Here is a 20,664-nt window from a genome sequence, read left to right as displayed (position 1 = left end):
TATTTAGAATTAGAAGAGACTTTAAAAGTCATCTGATCAAATAGTAATTTTTAGTATCAATCATTCATTATTATTATGAATAAAAAAAAGTATTTCTCAGTCACCAACGAAATGCTAAGGATTTTTTTGGGGAAAGGAAGATAAGGAGGGAGAGTAAGTTAGTAGTTAAATTTATATTTTCAAGGGTGTATGGGATCTCCCCAGTACAAAAACTTCCTAAACTGATATAAAGCAAAAATTTGTCTATAACCTACAACTTTAAGAATAGCCTTGGGGCACTAAGAGGCTAAATAATTTGTTCCTGGTTGCACAACCAATCTATGTTAAAAAAGGAAGCTTTTTCACTCTAAATCTGATCTGTCTCACAATCTGTCTGCATATAGAAAGGGCCAGCCTAAGAGGCAGGAAGTACTGAGTTCTAATACTATTACTGTCACATCATGACTGAGGCATGTTCAAGTCAAATATAGCCCATGTTCTAAGTGTAGGGGACAGCTTCTACCAACAATCCTTTTTGTGAGAGCTGCTGATTGGAGTCTCATCTCTCCTGCTTTCTTGCCCACTTTGTGGAAGCAACAAAATCTGATGAGAATCAAAATTCCTTTTGGCTACAAAAGTCTATTTTAAAGTCTTAGTTTGATGTGAGGAGGAAAAATTAATTGTTTTAGAATTTAGAATTAGAAAAAAATCATAGAATGTTCAATTTTTTTCTTTTTACAGATGAGGAAATAGAGTTCTAGAAGCAGGGAGGGACTTGCTCAAGGATTCACAAGGTATTATGTGGCAGACCTGATTCAGACTCTGTTGTTCTAACTCCAAGTCAAATGCTCTATTTGCCATGCTGCTTCAGTTTTCCCAAGGGCCAGAATATCATATAACACATGTGATTTGGATATATTTAAAATACATTGCTTGAGGACAGGAGTTGTCTGTACCTCGAGCACCTAGGATAGTGTCAGCACATATATTAGATTCTTAAAACATGCTTTTGATATGAATAACTAATCTTAGTGTTCAATTTTATTATTGATACCCCTGGAGATACAGAAAGGAATCATAAAAAGACGTTTTGGATTAAGAATATTTTTGTTAGAAGTGTTACCTGGCTCTGGAATCAGAGGGATTAGCTCTAAATCTTATGCTTATAGCCTATGGGACTTTGAGCAAATCACTCAATTTCCCTGGCTCTCAGTTTATTTGTCTGTAAAGTGGAGGTGACGGTCAATTACATGACTCGCTGATCATTTCCTGACCTCAGGATCAGGAATCTATATTCCTGAATCTATATCTTTAGATTCTGTGAACCAGTTAAAGTGAAATGGGAGAAAGAAAAAAGTCATCCTTCTTTAAAAGTAGTTCCTTTCAAAGGAAAGAGATTGTGTCTTCTTTGAACTTTATTACACTGTCATAAAACTTTGATGATCATATTTTTCAATTTAAAAAAATGAAGACACAAGGTTTAACAAAGGATATTCCTTTTGGAAAGTCTACTTCATTTGGATACTTTCCTTTCTCAAGCTTCTCATTATCTTGAGGAACTGAGGATATATAGTCATGACCTCATGAACTATGTAATTAGATGGCACAATGGATAGAGCAACAGGGCTTGGAGTAAGGAAAACCTAAGTTCAAACCATCAACACTTTGTGATCTTGGACAAATGACTGAACTCCCATCTGCTTAAATTTCCTTAAGCCAGGAAGAGTAATTGCACCCATCTCTCAGGGTTGTCATGAGGATCAAATGAAATAATAGGTTTAAAGCGCTTGGCACAGTACCTACCACATGGTAGATATTTAATAACTATTTGTTTCCTTCCTCTCTTCCTTTTTTCCTACAATAATAATAGCATCATGAAAGGCCAAGCACCTATAAAATCTATTAAAATGATTGGTTATGATGCTGAAAAAAAAAAGCTAGATGGCACATGGATAAAGTACTGAACCTGGAATTAGGAAGACCTGAGTTCAAGTCCAGCTTCCAAAACATATTAGCCCAAAATGGCACAAAGAGTCTAACCAACTGAAAGGACTGGACACCATACCAATGCTGAATGGTTAGTAGTTCATACCAAAGGAACACAAATACAATCAAATTATCTCCTTAATCATTAGTTATAATGATTATAATGAATAAACAGGGCCAGTCCAGGGAGAAACCACACCAAGAGTCTTCTTCCTACATCTTTTTATGCTGATGAAATTGTACTAAAATCATGGCTCCACAGATTTAGTGTTAGAAACAACCCATGAGTCCAGCACATAACTAATAAGAGTCCCCTTTACAAATCCTGAACAAGTGAGTGACCATCTAGACTTGGCTTGGAGATGCTGGTTAATCCCCTCGTTATCCGTGAAACCCATTCACCTTGGGATATCTCTAATAATCAAGAAAAAATTGTTTACCTCCTGTGTAAAAAACAAAACAAAAAACTCTCCTGATTCCCTTAATGCTAGTGCCTTTCAAAACTGGCTCCAATTTACCAATTTATAAAGATGTTTGCATGTTCTCTCCTACCATTAGAATGTGAGGTCCTCCAGAAAAGGGAGAGTTTTTGCCTTGTTTTTCTTTGTATTTATCACAAGTGTTAAACAAGATGCCTGGCACATAATTGATACTTAAAAATTGTTTTTTTACTTCTTGATTTGATTTGACTTACTACAGACCTAAATTTTCCACTCTGTAACTCTTAATATTTTTTGTTTCTTCTATCTTCCTGATCAAGCAGAACTACTTGTTCTCCTGAATGAGATAACCTTTTAAAACATAGCTGAAGCCCACTATCATGATCATACCAACCCTTCTCTTTAACTAAAAATCTCTAGTTTCTTCAACTGATCTTTGAGGAACATGACCCTGAGGCCCTTCCCTATCCTGGGCACCTTCCTGTGCACAATCTCTAGCTTATCAATGTTCCTCTTTAAATATGGCAACTAGACTAGAGTGTATTTTATTATCCTAGATAGTTCCTGACCAGAGTAGAATACATGTGGATGATTTATTACTTCCCAATTCCAAAACACCAGGACACTTGATTTTTCTTAATGTAGCTTAAAACATTTTTTTGGTCTCCTACAAAAAATTAATAATAATAACAGACTCAGAACCCATGTACTTTGTTGGTACTCAATACTAAAAGAGCTAAAAGAAAGCACTTAACTCTTTGGGGACTCCATAGTCCCCAAATTTGTGGGAGGACGTAAATATCATGTGTGGTTTCATACAGAAAATATGGTTATGAATTGGGAAAATTCCCAGAGTAACAGAGTAAACACATAGTCTGAGTGAGGAATATGGAAAGGAAAGGAGGATTCTTTTTGGCAAAGAAGAGTGGTATAGTGGCCATAAATTCAGGATTTTTTAGGATGGTCCCAGTTTCAAGAAAAAAACAAAACAAAAAACAGGGAGAGGGAAGAGACAGTATAAGGATTATTATTGGTAACCAAAGGATCTGAGTTTATTCAATTTCTTTGTCTGCCTCTCGTCTGCCTCTTATTGTCACTGATTATTTGGAAGGAAACAGAGATTAAATGGACTTAGCAAAAGCTAGCAAAGTCTTTGAGGTTAGATTTTAATTCAGGTTTTCCTACTTCAGATCCAGAGCTCTATCTACTGCACCACCTAGCTATCTAAAGTTTACTGTTTAAATCTCTACAAAATGGGAGAACATGACTCCTAAGATTGTTTCCAGTTCTAAATCTGTGGGGGGAAAAGGAATATCCTGTCAGATCATGAGTCCCAATTTTTAGTTCAAGGAATGTGTCAATATGGACAACATCAACATATGTACTTTAGGACATTTTTGGTACTAGCTAGTACATTTGTTGCCTTTTCTAGTGCTCATCCTTCATCCTCCCCATTTTTAACAGAAACTGAAAATAGATACTTTTTCATTATTTAGAGCTGTAAGAAATCATTTGATCTAAACCCTTTATTTTACACTAAGGAAATTGAGGCTTAGATGACTTACCTCATTTGAGACATATAATACTGCTTACTGTATGCAGAGCCCTCTTCTAAGTGTTTATGGAAGAGATAAAAAATTTCCTTAAGGCAGTTTTTTGTTTTTTGTTTTTTTGCTGAAGCAATTGGGGTTAAGTGACTTGCCCAGGGTCACACAGCTAGGAAGTGTTAAGTGTCTGAGACCAGGTTTGAACTCAGGTCCTCCTGACTTCAGGGATGGTGCTCTATCCACTGCACCACCTAGCTGCCCCATTTTAATGCAGTTCTTAAAGAAAATTACTATCTAGTGAAAAGACAAGATAGCAATGGAGATGGTAATAATAACACATATGTCAGATGAGATAATGTGTAAAGCATACTACCAACCTTAGAGCATTATATAATGGTTACTTTATTATTATTATTTTGAAAGACAACAGGACACAGTGGGATAGGAAGTGGTCCTTAGAGGTCAGCCTGGAGGAAGACATGGATTCAAATCCTTTCTCTCATACATAATGGCTATGGGACCTTGGCAAGTCAATTAATCACTTGGTCTAGGCAACTTTCTAAGACTAAGTCATCAGAAAAGTTACAGCCTGCACTGGAATAGAAAGTTTACTCTTCTGGGAGTTCCCTTTACCAAAGAGATCCTCTCTCTAAACCTGTGCCTATTATTACTATTGATTATTATTAAATTTCCTTAGAAACCCTTCCCTTGCAACAATCTTGGTACAGTAAAGCAGTGGTGTCAAACTTAAAAAGAAATGGGGCCATTAAACCATACATAAAGATCATTGTGGGCTACATATTGACTTATAAAACAATATATTATTATTGTATATATTTTTGTGTTTTTTTATTTGGTTAAGCATTTTTATTTACTTCTGATAGAACTCAGGAATGTTAGAAGCTATCTGGGATTGTTGGATAATCCCAAAGAAATTACTAAGAAAATACTAAGTGAGGGGAGTAGCTGGGTGATGCAGTGGATAGAGCACCAGCCTGAAGTCAGGAGGACCTGAATTCAAATCTAGTCTCAAACATTTAACACTTCCTAGCTGTGTGACCCTAAGCAATCCACTAAATCCCAATTGACTCAGCAAAAAAAAACACAAAAAACTAAGTGAGGTCTTAAAAGGGAAGGCTATTATCAAATGGTGTGTGTGTGTGTGTGTGTGTGTGTGTGTTTGTGTGTGTGTGTGTGTGTATGTGTGTGTGTGTGTGTGTGTAAAGGGCCTCTGAAAATGTGAGGCCCTTTGGGAAATGTATCACACTCATTGCCAGTATGCTAGGGACAGATCTAATTAATAGGAACCAACATGGAAAAACAAACAAACAAACAAACAAACATCTAAAATAAGAAAAATGACTACCTGAGATTCTCCTCTGGTCAAAATCTTTAGATGATTAGTCACCCTTTTGGATTTCTTGCTAATTGAATGGATATTCAGTTTGGAAAATTTATCTTTGAGGGATTCATCTTCATCATTCTTCTTGTATTTCAGAACTGCAAGAGAAGATTGCACTGATATGTTCAGATACAGATAAGATAATCCTCATTAGATTTTTAAAAGAGAAAATAGCATGAAAATAAAGGAATCACAGATTCTCTGAATTTCAGTTTTAGGGCCCTCAGAGGCTATCTAGAAATCCTCATAGTGTCATTCACATTGGTTCCTCCTGCCTTATCTGCCCCCTGTGAACATGATAAAAACCATCCCTTCCTGGTCCCATTACTTTAAATTAGCTCTCAATTGAGAGTGCTTATAGAATTTGAGCAAACTGTTTTCTTGGCCACAGATGACCATATCCCAAGGTAATAACAATTGTAATGCAACCAAGAGAAAACAGCTCAACTTTCCCGTGTTTCTTTCCTACCCAGATCTTTCCTTCTTTTAAGTTCATTGATGTTCACATTAATGTCTTTCATCGCAGCTAAGGCATCTTCCAGTTCTTTGTAATCTGGGTGGGTAGGAGGAGTTGAGTTCCGCAGTTCAGAGAGCAGTAAAGGATACTTCATCACCCGCTGAACTGGCTTGATGAGCAGGGATCCCATATCCAGCAGATTGGGTTTGCCTCTGAAATATAAACATCTAACATAAGAAAGCAGTTTCAAGAAGGGGCAATTTTGCTTACTCATCCTGCTTTTCTTATTCTTGGTTGCAGAAAAAAATTAAAACTAGAATAAGAGTAAAGAGAGCAAAAGAGAGTTTCAAGAGAAAGGTGTCACTGTTAAGTCACATCCTACTAATGGCAAACTTTAATAATAACTTCAAACTCTGCTATTTGTTCTTCACAACCCTGGTGTTACTGTTTCTGTTAAAGAACTAAGGCCTTGAAGGTAGATAAAGAACTCTGCCCAAAGACACATGGAAAGAAAAACAATATTTAGTAAGCACCCTTTGTATGTGCCAAATCCTTTTACAAATATTATCTCATTTGGTTTTTACAACCTTAAAATATAGATATTATTATTATTATCCTCTGTGGGGACAGATAGGTGGTGAAGCAAGTAAAGGGCCAACCCTGGAGTCAGGAAGAGTCATTTTCCTGAGGTCAAATCTGATCTCAGATACTCATTAGCTGTGTGACCCGGGGCAAGTCATTTAACCCTGTTTCTCTCAATTTTCTTATCCAGAAATTCTAAAATAAAAAAATATCCTGAATAAAGTCTGAGTTCAGCACTTATCATAGTACCTTGTAAAGTTTGCAAACCATAAAATATCTAAGTGCTAGCTATGGATATTGATAGCAATAGGATTATTATTAATAATAATACAAATCAGAAAATGTTAAGCCCCCCCCCAAATTTATATTATAAATTTCTAGGGGGGGTGCAGCTAGGTGGCACAATGGATAGAGCACCAGCCTTGAATTCAGGAGGATCCAAGTTCAAATCTGGTTTCAGACACTTAACACTTCCTAGCTGTGTGACCCTGGGCAAGTCACTTAACCCCAGCCTCAAAAAATAAAAAAAAAAATTAAAAGAAATAAATTTCTAAGGGGAAAGCTTAATGATTTCCCCTTCCTCATATACACATACAAATACAAATACAAGATACTTAATATACCTGTGGACTTGAAGAGTATCATGATAGTAGGGGAATCACTGCATATTAATGACCATAGTGCAAATAAATTTGTTGTTTCAGAAAGTTAGTTTAAAACCAAAAGAGATATCATTAATTAATTAACTAATTAATTCAACAATTATGTATTAAGTTCCTGCAGTATCTGAAGTAGTAATTGAAGCATTGGGAAACAAACGAGAGTTTAGAGTTCCTGCTCTTTTAGAGAAGTGATATGCTATATCTACAAAAATGCAAGTTTTATAATACGCAATAGAATCTAAACTTCTCAAAGGCAAAAAAAAATATATTTCTTTCTTGGGCTTGCATGTGTACAATTAATGGAGGACCAGGATATGGCTTAGAATAAGCTGCAATAAGAGAGGTAAAGACTGCTATGGAGAAATCAGAGGGTTATCAATTTAGAGGTAATCTATTCTAAAACTCTCTTTTTATAAGGAAAGAAACAAGTCTAGAGAGGTTTGGTGACCTGAAGGTCATACAGGTAATTAGTGACAAAGCTAGGAACTTGAATTATGACATTTCAGTCCTCTCTCACTTAAAGTCAATCCACTTACATGCCATGGTATTATCTGCCTGATATCATGGTCCTCTTTGAGAAGGAAGGATAAATAACAACATTCAGCATAGCCTTCTACTATGCAAAAGCAGAGAGGGGGGATAGATTATCATGAAGTTACTTGATTTAAAAAAATACAACTTTTTTTAAACATTTCCCTAAGGAAGCTTGGAGGCTTTTCAAATCACTTTTTGGAAAGTCAGAAAAATGCAGACCACGGATTCAAAAACAAAACAAATAGTTGGGAAATGTATGTATGTATGTATGAGGGGAAACCATCAAAACCCTTTCTCAAAAATTTGTAGGCTGATAACATTGTGTTTAATTTTTTTTTTTTGCACTTAACATTTTATAATTAATTATAATTAATAATAATACTCTTGGTAGTAATAGTAATCACAGTAGCTAGCACTTATATGATGCTTTATGGTTTGCAAACTTTACAAACATAATCTCATTTGATTCTCACAACTCTGGAAAATTGGTGCTATTATCCCCATTATACAGATTCGGAAATAAACAGATAGAGACTATAACTTGCTCAGAGCTAGTAAGTTTCTGAGGCAGGATTTGAACTCAAGTCTTCCTGACTACAGGTCCAACATTTACAATTATGTTTGTATATATGTGTTCATATATTTGTGTATGCTTCATATTAGACTGTTCCTTCAGAACAGAGATTTTTTTTTCTTGAATTCCTAGTACCTAGGACAGTTCCATGCAAATTTGTTGACTAAATAATTTAGTAAATAAATATTTTGAACAGTTCTTTAAAAAACGGTAATTGTCAAATCAAAAGAATTGTGCAATTTCCAAGCTATGGCAGATGAAATAAACCCCAAAACTTTTGCTACAAATGAATTAGATGTACATCAAAAAGTACATTAAAACTGAATTTTTTATATAAACTAAATAAATAGATGCTTTAAATATCCAGATGATTTGGATCACTTCTAACAAGTGTGGAGAGATTGATGATACATGTGGAAGACACCATGTTAAAGAGAAAAGGATAAATTGTCTCTGAACTCATGCTGGGAATACAAATACCCACAAATAAATAAGTACACATATTTAATTTAAAGAGGCAGAGTACATTGAGAGTTCTCTGGGGATGACCAGAAGAAGGAGGCTGAAAAAGGATTCCTGGAAAGTATCACAGAAGAAGAGGCTTGAGGACATCTAATGACCCTAAGAGGTAGGTGTAAGTAATACACAGAGGCATTTGAGATGCAGAATGTGGAGTCAGATGGTCTGGTTTTGAATACTGAATTGAGAGGACCTGATTTCAAATTCTGCCTCTGAGACTATTTTTATGATCTTGGGTAAGTCATTTAATTTCCTTGAGCCTTTGGTTCCTCATTCATCAAATGAAGAACTTTAAATAGATGACCTTTGAAGTCACTACCAGCCCTCAATCTATGAGCCTGTTGTTCTGTGCCTAATATTCATAATATCTTAAAAAAAAAAGTGATTTAACTTCTTATAGCATTCAATTTCTCATCTTTAAAAAATGAATTGACCAACCAGACTTCCTCCCAGCTTTTAAATGTATGATACTGGAGTTCTACAGTCAAGAAAGTAGGGAGCTGGTCAGTTAGACTTTTAAATCAGTAAGGGCTCCTTTAAATAGACAAATCAGGGAAATGAAATTCATTGGCTTGAATCAGGAAAATCAGATTAGTAGAATGAATATGATTACAATTCCTAAAAACTCTGCTTTTAATTTTCTGTGGTTATATTTTCAGGAACATTTTGCAAGGTATGTTGAAGAATGTCTCTGCATCTTTTTTTGAAGTCTATACCACAAAGTCCTATCTTATCAAGACTGAAAATAAGTTTAAAACCTCTCAATACTCCTAGACATTAATATTCCTTCTTTTTCTTAGCCCCTCCTCTGCATCAGACACATTTTTTCTTTCCTGCTTCTCAAAGTAGAAAGCACAATTCTAAATTGTTATTGTTTCCCTTAAAAGCTTCACAAATGCAAATCTCTTCAAAAGCTCTTTCCTCATCAGAAAATTGCCTGAGTGACTTTTCTCTCTCAATTTGCACTTTGGCCAACTGCAAAAGAGATAAGCAGCCCCTCTCTCTTAATATCTGTCTGACACAGTATACCAATCTGTCAAGAAAGATAGAGGATTTTTTATAAGATAAAGACACCCCAGGTTACTCAATGCCACAAAGTTCAACTCATCTAATACCTCTCCCTAAGATTAATTCTTGATAACCCTGCCTCCCACATTCGCCCCGTTTCTCAGAAAGCCCTCTTCAGAGGGAGCTGTGGTCAATTGACAAATAATGTGGATCATGTAACACAAGAGGATGGAGAACAGTCCTCATCCTTAACCGGTGCTGGACTGAAGTTGAGACTGAATGTCATTCTCTTCTCTCTTACTCACATTTTCCTGAGAATTTAACACGTGTTTCACAGCCTCCGGTAGCTACAATAATCTTATTACAAATCATTGACACTGACAAGTCAAGTAAACACAGCTGGCTCAGTTTTAGCAGCATCCCCTCTCCCATTCCCAGTTCATTGGAAAAGCACTTCACAATGAATATAATGACATAAATATATGTGGTGAAGTGAAAAATAATAGCATTTAACATTGTGAAAATTAAGGTAGAAAGATGAGAGGAAGGGAAAATGGAAGAAAAGGAAAGGCAGAGAGAGAAGAGAGTGAAATAGAGAAGAGAAAGGAAGAGGAAGAAGAAGGAGGAAGGAAGAGAGGGAGAAAAGAAAGAAAGGAAGGGATGGAGAAAGGGAGGAAGGTAAGAAAGCAGGAAGAAATTTGGAGATTGCTTTTGTTTTTTTTTGTTTTTTTTTTTTTGTTTGTTTGTTTTTAGTATATAATTCCAGGGGGGAAAAAAGAAAACAAAGAAAATCTAGTAAATATGGCTGTCAGGGTTAAAGGGCATAGGTCACATTCAGTGCAACCAGGAGGTGATACTTGAGAGCCCCGGAAGTAATTTCTGTATGCTGGAAGAGACTGCATCAGGGGCAGGACTCTAATTTAGGTAGCTTCATAACTGGAGATGTCTCCTTCTCTGATTGGCTGTGTGTGGGGGACCTCATAGACCCGATATAAGCTCTATGGAGGAGGAGCTCACTCTTTTTTCACCTGGAGCTTTGCTGGGAGTAGGAACTAAGATTGTGCAGGAGGTCAGAGGGTAGTATGTAGACGCATGAATAAAGATCCTGAGCTTGCATACAACTGCTCTCAAGTGCTCTGTTGAGTTCCAACTGCTGTCCCTGTGAGATGGCAGCCAGGGGCCTCTGAAGACCTCAGAAAGAGGTAAGCTTGATATAGACAATTTGGTGTTTCTCTGAAGCCCTGGGAATTAGGAGAAACTGGCAATAGCAAATGCAAAGATAAAACATTTGCATTTCTTGGACTTTATTCCCATATATGTCATAATTTTAATGTTCCTGAAATATATTAATGTGAGACATCTTTCCTGAAAGATTTTTGAAGTTAATGAATTACACAATATTAAGGGATGAGCATTTGAACTTGGTATCAGGTCTGGGTTCAAGTCTTGTCAATGATGCTTTATTAACTGCGATGGTGACAAGTCAATCTTATGAGGTGCAAGAATTGAGGTGAGAGATCTCCTTTGATCAGAGTTAAGGTCCTTTGTGAAAGAATTCGCAAACCCAAAATCTGTGGCAAAAAGGGATTTTATTTCTACTGAGAAAACAGCTTGTAGGCTTCCTAATGGGCAAGGAATATAGCAGAGGTGGGTGATACTGAGAAGAGAATTATCTTCAGCAGTGGGCAAGGTCCTGTTAGGACATCTTCGAAGATTTGAGTTCAGAGTCTTATTTAGTCTTCTGAGGCTTTTTCAGAGTTCTCCCAAGCACCAAACTGGGAGCAAGTGCTCCTAGGAACTAATCGCCAATTCAATAGAGGGTTGTAACTATGTCCCTGGCCAAGATTTCCAACTAAATGAGACCACTTAACTTGGAAAAGGTGTAGTCTGGGAAAGGTGCAGGCTGTAGGGGAGAGCTGGAGACCCGAAATTACCCTTCCCCCACAGATTAAAGGGGACACAGTTTATATCAAATTTACCCCCTTTGAACCTTAGTCCCTCCTTCTACAAAATAGGATAATTTAAGTTAATAAATGTTGATTAAGTGCCTATTATATTTTAAATACTGTACTGATATAAACTGAGATTTGGGGTGGGGGGAGAGTGGTCCTGAGTTGGAAATCTCAGACCTTTCTCAGTGTAATAAACCCATTCTTGCCACAAACTTTGAGTCTGTATTCATTGGGGTTTGTGAATTCTTTTGCAAAGTCTGCAGACCAGCCGGGGGATCCCATTGCTGTCAAGGGATCTCTCAACCCTCATTTCTCACACCTCAGCAATACTAGACATTGCACTAAATGGAGCAGCAAAGACAAAGTCCCTGTGTTGGAAGAACTTACATTCTATTTGGAGAAAAACAATATCCAACCATATGATTTCATTGAGATAGAGAGTACACAGGTCTACTATGAAGGACAATTTATTAATAATACAAGAGGAATTCTAGAGGATACAGAGAAAGTAAAGAAAGGTGGGATAGTGATGGGCTATTTCACAAAGTTGTTGAGAAGAAACTATTTTCTAAATATTAAAGTATTATCTAAATCTGAGCTGTTTTTTGTTTAGTCATGCCCAACTCTTAAAATTCACATCTTCCTCTCTCCGTGGTAAGCATTTTATTGCTGTTGTTTAGTCATTTCAGTCACATCCAAGTGTCTATCCCATAAACTAAAGAAAGAAATTACAGCAGTTGTCACATGATAGGGGGAAAAAACCCAAATATGTTTTATTCCAATTTATCACTACTATATTATCCTAATGAACACTGAACAGTATGATTACCAAATCTTAATGTAAGTTCAGAAATGGAGATACAGTAGAGGCATTTGCATGTAGCATTTCGAAATCTTCCCTGAAAAGAAATGATTCTATTTGGGAGCAAGGTATTCTTAGGCACACACTGTTCTCCACGCTTGGAGTAGACTCTAGTAAATTCAACCTCTTAGACTCCTTTATTAAATCAGGTTTCATCTTCTACATGAAACTTTTCCTTCTCCCACCAGCTCCTACTGCCTTTTTCCCCCTTAAATATCTTGCATTCATTTGGCATGTATTCTAGATATACATGTTGAGGTACAAGTTATGTCCCTTGATAGGATACAAACTCCTTGAGGACGGGAGCCATTTCTTTTCTTCCTCCCTTCCTTCCTCCACAGCAATTCTTTTTGTTACTATTTTTCAGAACAGAACCTTGACTGTGAATTTATGTGTCTGGGACAAAGGGAAGATTAGGCTGAAAGGATCTCATCTAAGGTTGTAACTGATGGAGGAAGTATGCCCCAGTACCTTGCTATTAGGACCTTCAAATTTCAGCAAAGTTCTGGTCACTCTACCTTAGTTGAAACTCTAATTACAGATAGTTACTTGTAAGTTCTCATTATTATATATTTTCTCTAAATTTTTCCTTGCTCCTAGCATCTAGCACAATACTCCACGTGTAATAAATGTTTGTTGAATCACTGCGGAATAAGCTAATAAACCATAATTATGAGAACAATGTTTTTTGTTTTTGTTTTTCTCAAAACCAGTTATTTTCCTCTAAGTAGGAAATAATTGGCTAAAATTGTAGGGAACTATAGTTAGACAAGGATTTCTTTCTATCTCTCTGTTTCTCCTTTTAGGATTTCTAAACATTGAAATATATGACCAAAGAACATTTATAATATTAATTATTGGCACTTTTTAGCAATAAAATAGACAGTTTGAATGACTTAAGCATGACTTAAAAAGAAGAGTACTATACCAAATGCTCTCTCCAGTTCAATCAATCAATCAACAGACAGGTATTAAGGACCTACTATTTTCCAGGCACTGTACTAGATACTAGAGATAAAAAGACAAAAATAAAATAGGATATCCTCAAGGAGCTTAAATTCTATTAGGCAAGATTATGTATATGTATATATATATATATATATATATATATATATATGTATTTAAGTCCGTATATATTTATGGGTATATATATATATATAATGCAAACATACATATATGTGTATATTTATATATGCATACCTTTATGTGTATACCAAATAAATACAAGATAACTGGTAGAAGGAAGTATTAACAAGTAGGGAGATTGGGATGGGCTAGATATGAAAAGGGAAGCTTGAGCTAAATTTTGAAGGAAACAAGGAATTCTAAAGGAATGAATGAATAAGTGAAACATTTAAGCACTCATATAATGTACAAAGTGCTAAGAATACAAGTAGAAAAGTAAGACATTTCCTTTTTTCAAGGAACATTCTAATAAGGAAAACTACACATGTGGTCAACTATAAGTTATATAAAAAAGGTCTGTGGTCCACAAGTGCAACAGCAAATCAGGCAGCAATATATCTTCTACATTATCATTTCCAATGGGGAAAAAAAGAATCTGTTTCAGATATTGGATTATTTGTCAGTAAGCAAGGACTTACTTTGAGGACAAGAACTTTCTTTCTGGGTCTTTATTAGATTTGGATATAACAGATGTAGTGCCATTTGCCAGACTGCATCTCAAGAGCTTCCCAGCAGGATAACTGTAACCTTTGGGCTGGAAGCTTTGTTATTCCCAAGGCTCTTAGATTCAGAATTGAGGGGTAAATGGTGGTCAAAGTAGCCATAGTAGATTTTTTTTGCCTGGTATATGCTACCTCCTATTTCTTTCTTAGACAACACTGAATGTTGCAGTTGTTTGGTGGTTGTGGGGCTGCCTGGTCTCTTTTCCACAGAAGTTATCTGACTCTCTGGATAAAGGTTCTAAGGGCAGGATTGCTGGTCTGGGGAATGCTGCTACTGCCAAGGCTTTTGTGTGTTCTCCACATAATTTATTCCTCTCAGTAGGAGGGTTGGTGAAGGAAGCAGGTCTGGAGGTTTGGGGGACCTGCATTGTATCCATCAAGGTCTGAATAGAGATAGTGGTCAGGATAGCAGTGGCAGTTTGACTACAATCTAGTACTTGCTCCCTCCCATCTTTCCCTTGAGGTGGCCCATTGCTTTATCTAGTCCTGGCTTGCCTCTTCTGTAACAACTCTGAAGTAAAGGTGAGTCATGTAAAAGACCTGGCCTGACATATTTGTACAACATTAAAATACTTTGTAGGCATTTTTGGAGTTAGGAAAACTTCAAGAACTCTTTCCTCATCTGCTTTAAAAGCAATTTTGAAAAAAAAAAATCACTGAGAAAAATTTCCATTGGTAAAGAACTTCAGGAAAGCCTTTTTTGCTTCTGGGTTTGTCAAATGTACTCCTGGCTGCTATATTGAAGAGCCTTAGCTGCTAAAGATCTTCACATACGGTGCCTGGCATTTTCATTTACTCTTTTCATAGACTTGAAGAGGCAATGTAGCAGTATGTCAGTGCTTCCTGACAAAGCAGTAGAATAAAAAAAGAGAAAAATAATACTAGGAAAGGGAATTTCTCATCTAGCTAAGCACTTAGTTTTTTTTAGTGCTCTTTCAATTCTTAAAGGAGGTATACATGACCTTGCTGTTTCCCACACCATCTGCCCCCCCCTTTTCCATAGGTGTTATCAAACTGCCAAAGGGATCCAAGATACATATAATAGTAAGAATCAGGAAGCTGGTAAATGTTTAACAATCAGCTCTCTGCCCTCCTCCCAAATGTGTACATATAGAGGCATACAGGTACATAAATTTATTTAAATTATTGACATAAAAGATGTATAATGCACAACTTTCCAATAATAAAACATACAATATTCTTTACTGAAAATTCCATATAGTCAATTGATTCTAATGGGATGTTTTTCTTGATTTTTGCTGAATTTAGGGGGCAGCTAGGTGACGCAGTGGATAGAGCACCAGCCTTGAATTCAGGAGGACCGGAGTTCAAATCCGATCTCAGACACTTAACACTTCCTAGCTGTGTGACCCTGGGCAAGTCACTTAACCCCAGCGGGGGGGGGGGGGGGGGGAGAGGGGGAGATTTTTGCTGAATTTTTATACCCATAGCCAATCTTTGGTTACAATTTAAGCATGATTTCACAAATGGAGTTACAACCCAATTCACTAACTCTTTTCCCAATAAATCTATTATCATTAAATCTGATGTGTGATCTAGTTTATTTCTTAGCTTCATGCAAATTGTATTCATCAAACTTAAAACTCAGCAATTGTGCTATCTCTAGTTTTTTGAATAGTTGCAGGAATTGGAGGATTGTTTAACTCTACATTATTATCTACAAAATCCTGAAAATTGCTCAAATTCAATTTCTTGTTTTAAAATTTCACTTAAATAATATATTCTTTTCCCAACTACCCATGGTGAAATTAGTTCTTTGTAAGGCCAAGTAGATGATTCCAATAACTCAAGATATTAAAAATGCTCTCATTTTTTTCCTTTAACTTTATACAATAAAAGATATAAGTTCATGTGTTGAATTAAAATTTCTAGCAACATATTCCTAGAAATAGCATCATAATTATTATTTTCTATAAGTGCAACATGTTTAAATGTATCTGACTTAATCAAATCTTCAGCTTCGATTCATGCTTTCCAGTACTAATCTTTAAAATTTCCAAAACTCTTAGGGTGAGTTTGATTAATTTTTGCTCTTTCTTAACGCTAGTTGATTTTGACTGCAATGCAGTGGAAAGTAATGAAAGTTCTTCAAGAATGTCAATCCTTAAAGTCTTACAAAACTCTCTTTGCAAGACTAGAATAGGAAGAATGATATATATGGATATGTGACACACAACAGTAGCAGCTATCAGGTTCATGTTAGAATACATTTTATCTAGAAATACTTTAAAATAATTTGCTTTATTTCAAATACTGAATCATCAAGTTATAACACAAGCAATGATTTAAACAGTACTACCTATGGGAGATTTTTCTAAAAAAAATTTTTGGATAACTCTATAGCTATTTCAGACTTTCTTCCTAGGGACAAAGAATTGATAGTCCCAATGCATTCTGTCTTGGTCAGAATTTATGAGGAGTATTGCAGTTCTGTTTAGGAAGCTGTTTTTAATTTGGAAGATATCCAGGAAAGTGAACTTGAATCAGGATGATGAAGGACTTTAAGCCTATAACATATGTCAGAGGTATTTAGCTGAGGAGAGAGTTAGGAGGTAGAGAAAAGCTGCAATCAAGTATTTGAAGAGTTGTCACATGGAAGAGGAGCTGGACTTTTTTCTATTTAGCCCCAAAGGGCAGAACTCAGAACTAAGAATAAAAGTTGAAAAAAGACTAATTGAGGTTTGATATTGGGGAGTCATGGAGGGGGGAAAATCTGCTGAAGATTAGACCCATCCTAAAGAAGAACTGCCTGCTCTCCTTCACTGGAGGTTTTTAAGCAGAGATTGGAACACTTGTTGAGTATATTACATGGGGAATGCATGAGTAGGAGGAGTAGATGGCCCCTGAGATCTCCTCTAGAATTATATGATTCTGTATAGATCTGAAGTCAATTACAATGCCCAAAATTCCATTCAATAATTTCACACTCTGCTTCTATTTATTTAGATCTGCTTTGCTCCTGAAGTGAACAGTCTAAGATGGTGTTATGTTTGTGGAGAGCGGAGAGAAGGGTAGGGTAAATTATAGAAAGAACAATCAGGGATACCAAAAGAAGACATCATTATTTGGTTGGAGAAGAGCTCTGTCTTTAATAGTGAGTGACACCTTGATTTTTAAATATTGTTTTGTAATCCTGCACTTTAAAAAACTGAATTACATATGAAGTTTGCAAAGTATTGTGCATATATCATCTCCTTTCTTCCTCATTTGATAGATATCGTGAGAATTATTATTCCTGTTTTATGGATTAGGATACAGGTCCAAAAAGTTAAATGAATTACCCATGGTCCCATAGCTAGTAGAACCTGAGGTAGAATTTAAACCTAAGTCTTCTCAAACTTCAAGTCATGAACTTTTAGTACTTCTACTTTGTAACAATGACAACAATAATAACCAGTGCTCTATCCACTGGGCCATCCCCTAACATCAGATTTCAATTCAGATTGTCCTTTGATTCCAGGTCCAGTACTCTATTCACTATGAAAACTGAACTCATGATGATACATTTTCCTGACTGAACACCTTGTACTATATCCATTGTGCCACCTAATTGCTCATTGGTATGCAAAGATTGGTTCAAATTCAGGCTCTGCCAACATGGCTATGGACAAGTCATGTAAGATCATATATTTAGAACTTGATAGTCATTCAATGATTCAATAGATATCTATTAATTGTCTACCTTGTGACTTGCCCATAGTCACATAGCTGGTAAAGTATCTAAGGTAGAATTTGAATCCAGATCTTTCTAATTCAAAACCCAGACAGCTACTTGCCTATTTTATATCATACCCCCTGGAGAAATAAAGAAAAACTTAGTTGAAAATAGTACTGACAAAAAAAAAAAAAAATGTGACCCAGAGTTTAGAATTCCCACTTTAACTGTCAATGATGTTATTAATCCAACTCATTAAAGGCTTCAAAATTATCAGTCAAGTAATATTTAAGACAAATTCTATTATGCTCATCCGTTCAGTATCTTTTTCTGTTAAAAGAAAGATAAATGTGTATCTTTGTATAAGTAACTTTCAGGGTACTAGGGCTGCCTTTTTCACACTAATAATGTTAGTCTTTATTTTTTAGTTAGTCTTTATTTTTATCATTGCCATGAGCAACTAAAGACATAGAAAAGCAGATGTTTAAGGTAGTCTATAGGGAATTGTTTCTCCCACACCACTTTTTATTATATTATTATAATATTATATTATATATATATATATAATTATAGTCTTTTATTATATTATTATATTACTATTGTTACTATATTCCTAAATATTTATAAAGTGAGAAAAGAATAAACTTTACAGGAATTTTAAACTTGTGATTAAGTTCTTCATAGAGTAGGATAGTTTAAAAATAGGCTCACATTCATGTAGCCTGTTAAGGTTTACAAAATATTTCCAGATGTTATCTCATTAATTAATTAATTAATTAATTTATAATAATCCTGAGACATAAGTGCTATTATCATGCCCATTTTAGAAATGAAGAAACTGAGGGTAGGAGAGGTTAAGTGATTAACTCAGGATCATATAGCTAATAAGTAGCTGGGGCAGGATTTGAATTCACATTTTCCTGTCTGAGTCTAACATCCTATGTCACAAACTGCTTTTATTATGTTTATAATAAAGTAGTATAAATCTATATTTTAAATATTATAAGTGTAAATTTTAATATTATAAATTGATTATATTAATTTTATTATAAGTAATAATTTTTAAATGGTAAGCCAGATCATTTCAGACAAAATTAGAAAAAAAATGACGCTAGAGCTTACATATCAATAATATTCAGGAAAATGGGAATTCATATTTATTTGTGAAAACAATCCTATGGCAACTAATACTTATAATTTCATAAAATGTAAATGATAACTTGGCAAAATTTATTAATGTGTTTTCCTGTAAGAATAGACCATTTGTATACTTAAAAAGATCAAAAGTACTTACTCTTCCAGGTATAATTTCCTATAAAATAAAAAAATAAATAAAATAAATATTAGTTTACATAAAACCAAAGGAAAGGAAGTCACACAATATTGATAATATTCATCTTGAAAGGCATATGTAACATATATCATATATAATAAAATAAAGCAGGATAATTCTGATTTACTAGGTAACTTGTGTTATCTGTCAATAGTTCAGCCAATACTGACTTTACATGAACTGATGCTAAATGAAGTGAGCAGAACCAAGAAAACATTGTATGTTTATATGACTTGGCTCCTTTCAACAATGAGATGATTCAAGGCAATTCCTATAGACTTGCAAAAGAAAGAGCCATCTGCATCCAAAGAGAGGATCATGAAGACTGAATGTGGATTACAGCAGCAAAGTATTTTCACCTTTTTGTTGTTGTTGTTGTTGCTTGTTTGTTTTTGCTTGTTTTTTCTTTCTCATTTTCCTCCTTTTGATCTGATTTTTTTTTTTTTTTTTGGCAGCATGATAAAAATGGAGTTACATTTAGAAGAATTACACATGTTTAACCTGTATTGGATTACTTGCTGTCTAGGAGAGGGATGAAGAAAATTTTGTAACACAAGGTTTTGCAAAGGTGAATGTTGAAAACTATCTTTGCATGTATTTTGAAAAATAAAAAGCTATTATTATCTTTAAAAATACTTCAGATACTCAATAACTATAGTAATCTAGTGTTTAATAAACCCAAAGTTTATCAGCTTCTGAATTAAGAACTCACTATTTGACAAAAATTGCTGGGAAAATTGGAAATTAATATGGCAGAAACTAGGCATTGACCCACATCTAACACCCTATAGCAAGATAAGGTCAAAATGGGTTCATTCATGATTTAGACATAAAAAGTGATATAAGCAAATTCGAAGAACAAAGGATTGTCTACTTCTCAGATATGTGGAGAAGGAAGGAATTTTGCCAAAGAAGAACTGGAGTATATTATGGAATATAAAATGGATTATTTGGATTATATTAAATTAAAGAGTTTTTGTACAGACAAAAGCAATGCAAACAAGATTATAAGGGAAGCAATAAACTGAGAACTTTTTTTTTTATTATTTAAGGGTTCTGATAAAGACTATGAACAGACAATTTTCAGATAAAGAAATTGAAACCATTTCTAGTCATATGAAAAGGTGCTCTAAATCACTATTTGATCAGAGAAATGCAAATTGGGACAACTCTGAAGTACCACTACACATCTCTCAATTTGACTAAGATGACAGGAAAAGATAATGATGAATGTTGGAGGTGATATAGTGGGACACTAATACATTGTTCATGGAGTTGTGAAATGGTTCAAACTATGCCTTCCCTTTGATTTCCCAGTGTTTCTACTGGGCCTGTATCCAAAAGAGATCATAAAAAAGGGAAAAGAACCCCACGTGTGCAAAAATGTTTGTGGCAGCCTTTTTTGTAGTGACAAAGAACTGGAAACTGAGTGCACGCCCATCAGTTGGAGAATGGCTGAACAA

At 35.2% G+C, this 20,664-nt stretch overlaps 1 protein-coding gene and 1 long non-coding RNA gene across 12 annotated transcripts in view; one reads left to right on the top strand and one right to left on the bottom strand.

The window, feature by feature from the left end:
• Window positions 1-20,664, bottom strand: part of ARHGEF38 (Rho guanine nucleotide exchange factor 38) — a 127,145-nt gene that overhangs the window by 31,031 nt on the left and 75,450 nt on the right. For 9 of the 10 annotated variants that reach the window (XM_074272739.1, XM_074272741.1, XM_074272747.1 and 6 more), the window contains 3 exons: window positions 19,163-19,180; window positions 5,824-6,023; window positions 5,319-5,452 (listed from right to left, as the gene is read on the bottom strand). In XM_074272739.1, the coding sequence (XP_074128840.1) occupies window positions 5,319-5,452; window positions 5,824-6,023; window positions 19,163-19,180 (352 nt within the window). The remainder of the gene's footprint in view (window positions 1-5,318; window positions 5,453-5,823; window positions 6,024-19,162; window positions 19,181-20,664) is intronic. The other variant, XM_074272742.1, reaches the window with a different exon arrangement.
• On the top strand, window positions 10,529-19,763 carry LOC141545624 (uncharacterized). Of its 2 annotated transcripts, none has more exons than XR_012483092.1 (3): window positions 10,529-10,892; window positions 17,160-17,307; window positions 19,657-19,763. It is a non-coding gene; the product is annotated as an uncharacterized LOC141545624 (long non-coding RNA). The 2 variants fall into 2 exon arrangements; XR_012483093.1 differs by having other exon boundaries at window positions 19,356-19,763.

Source organism: Sminthopsis crassicaudata, chromosome 6 (genome assembly GCF_048593235.1).
Source record: "Sminthopsis crassicaudata isolate SCR6 chromosome 6, ASM4859323v1, whole genome shotgun sequence".
In the NCBI taxonomy this organism is placed as follows: Eukaryota; Metazoa; Chordata; class Mammalia; order Dasyuromorphia; family Dasyuridae; genus Sminthopsis; species Sminthopsis crassicaudata.
The sequence above is the reverse complement of the archived record's forward strand: the minus strand, read 5'-3'. Positions and strand labels throughout refer to the sequence as shown.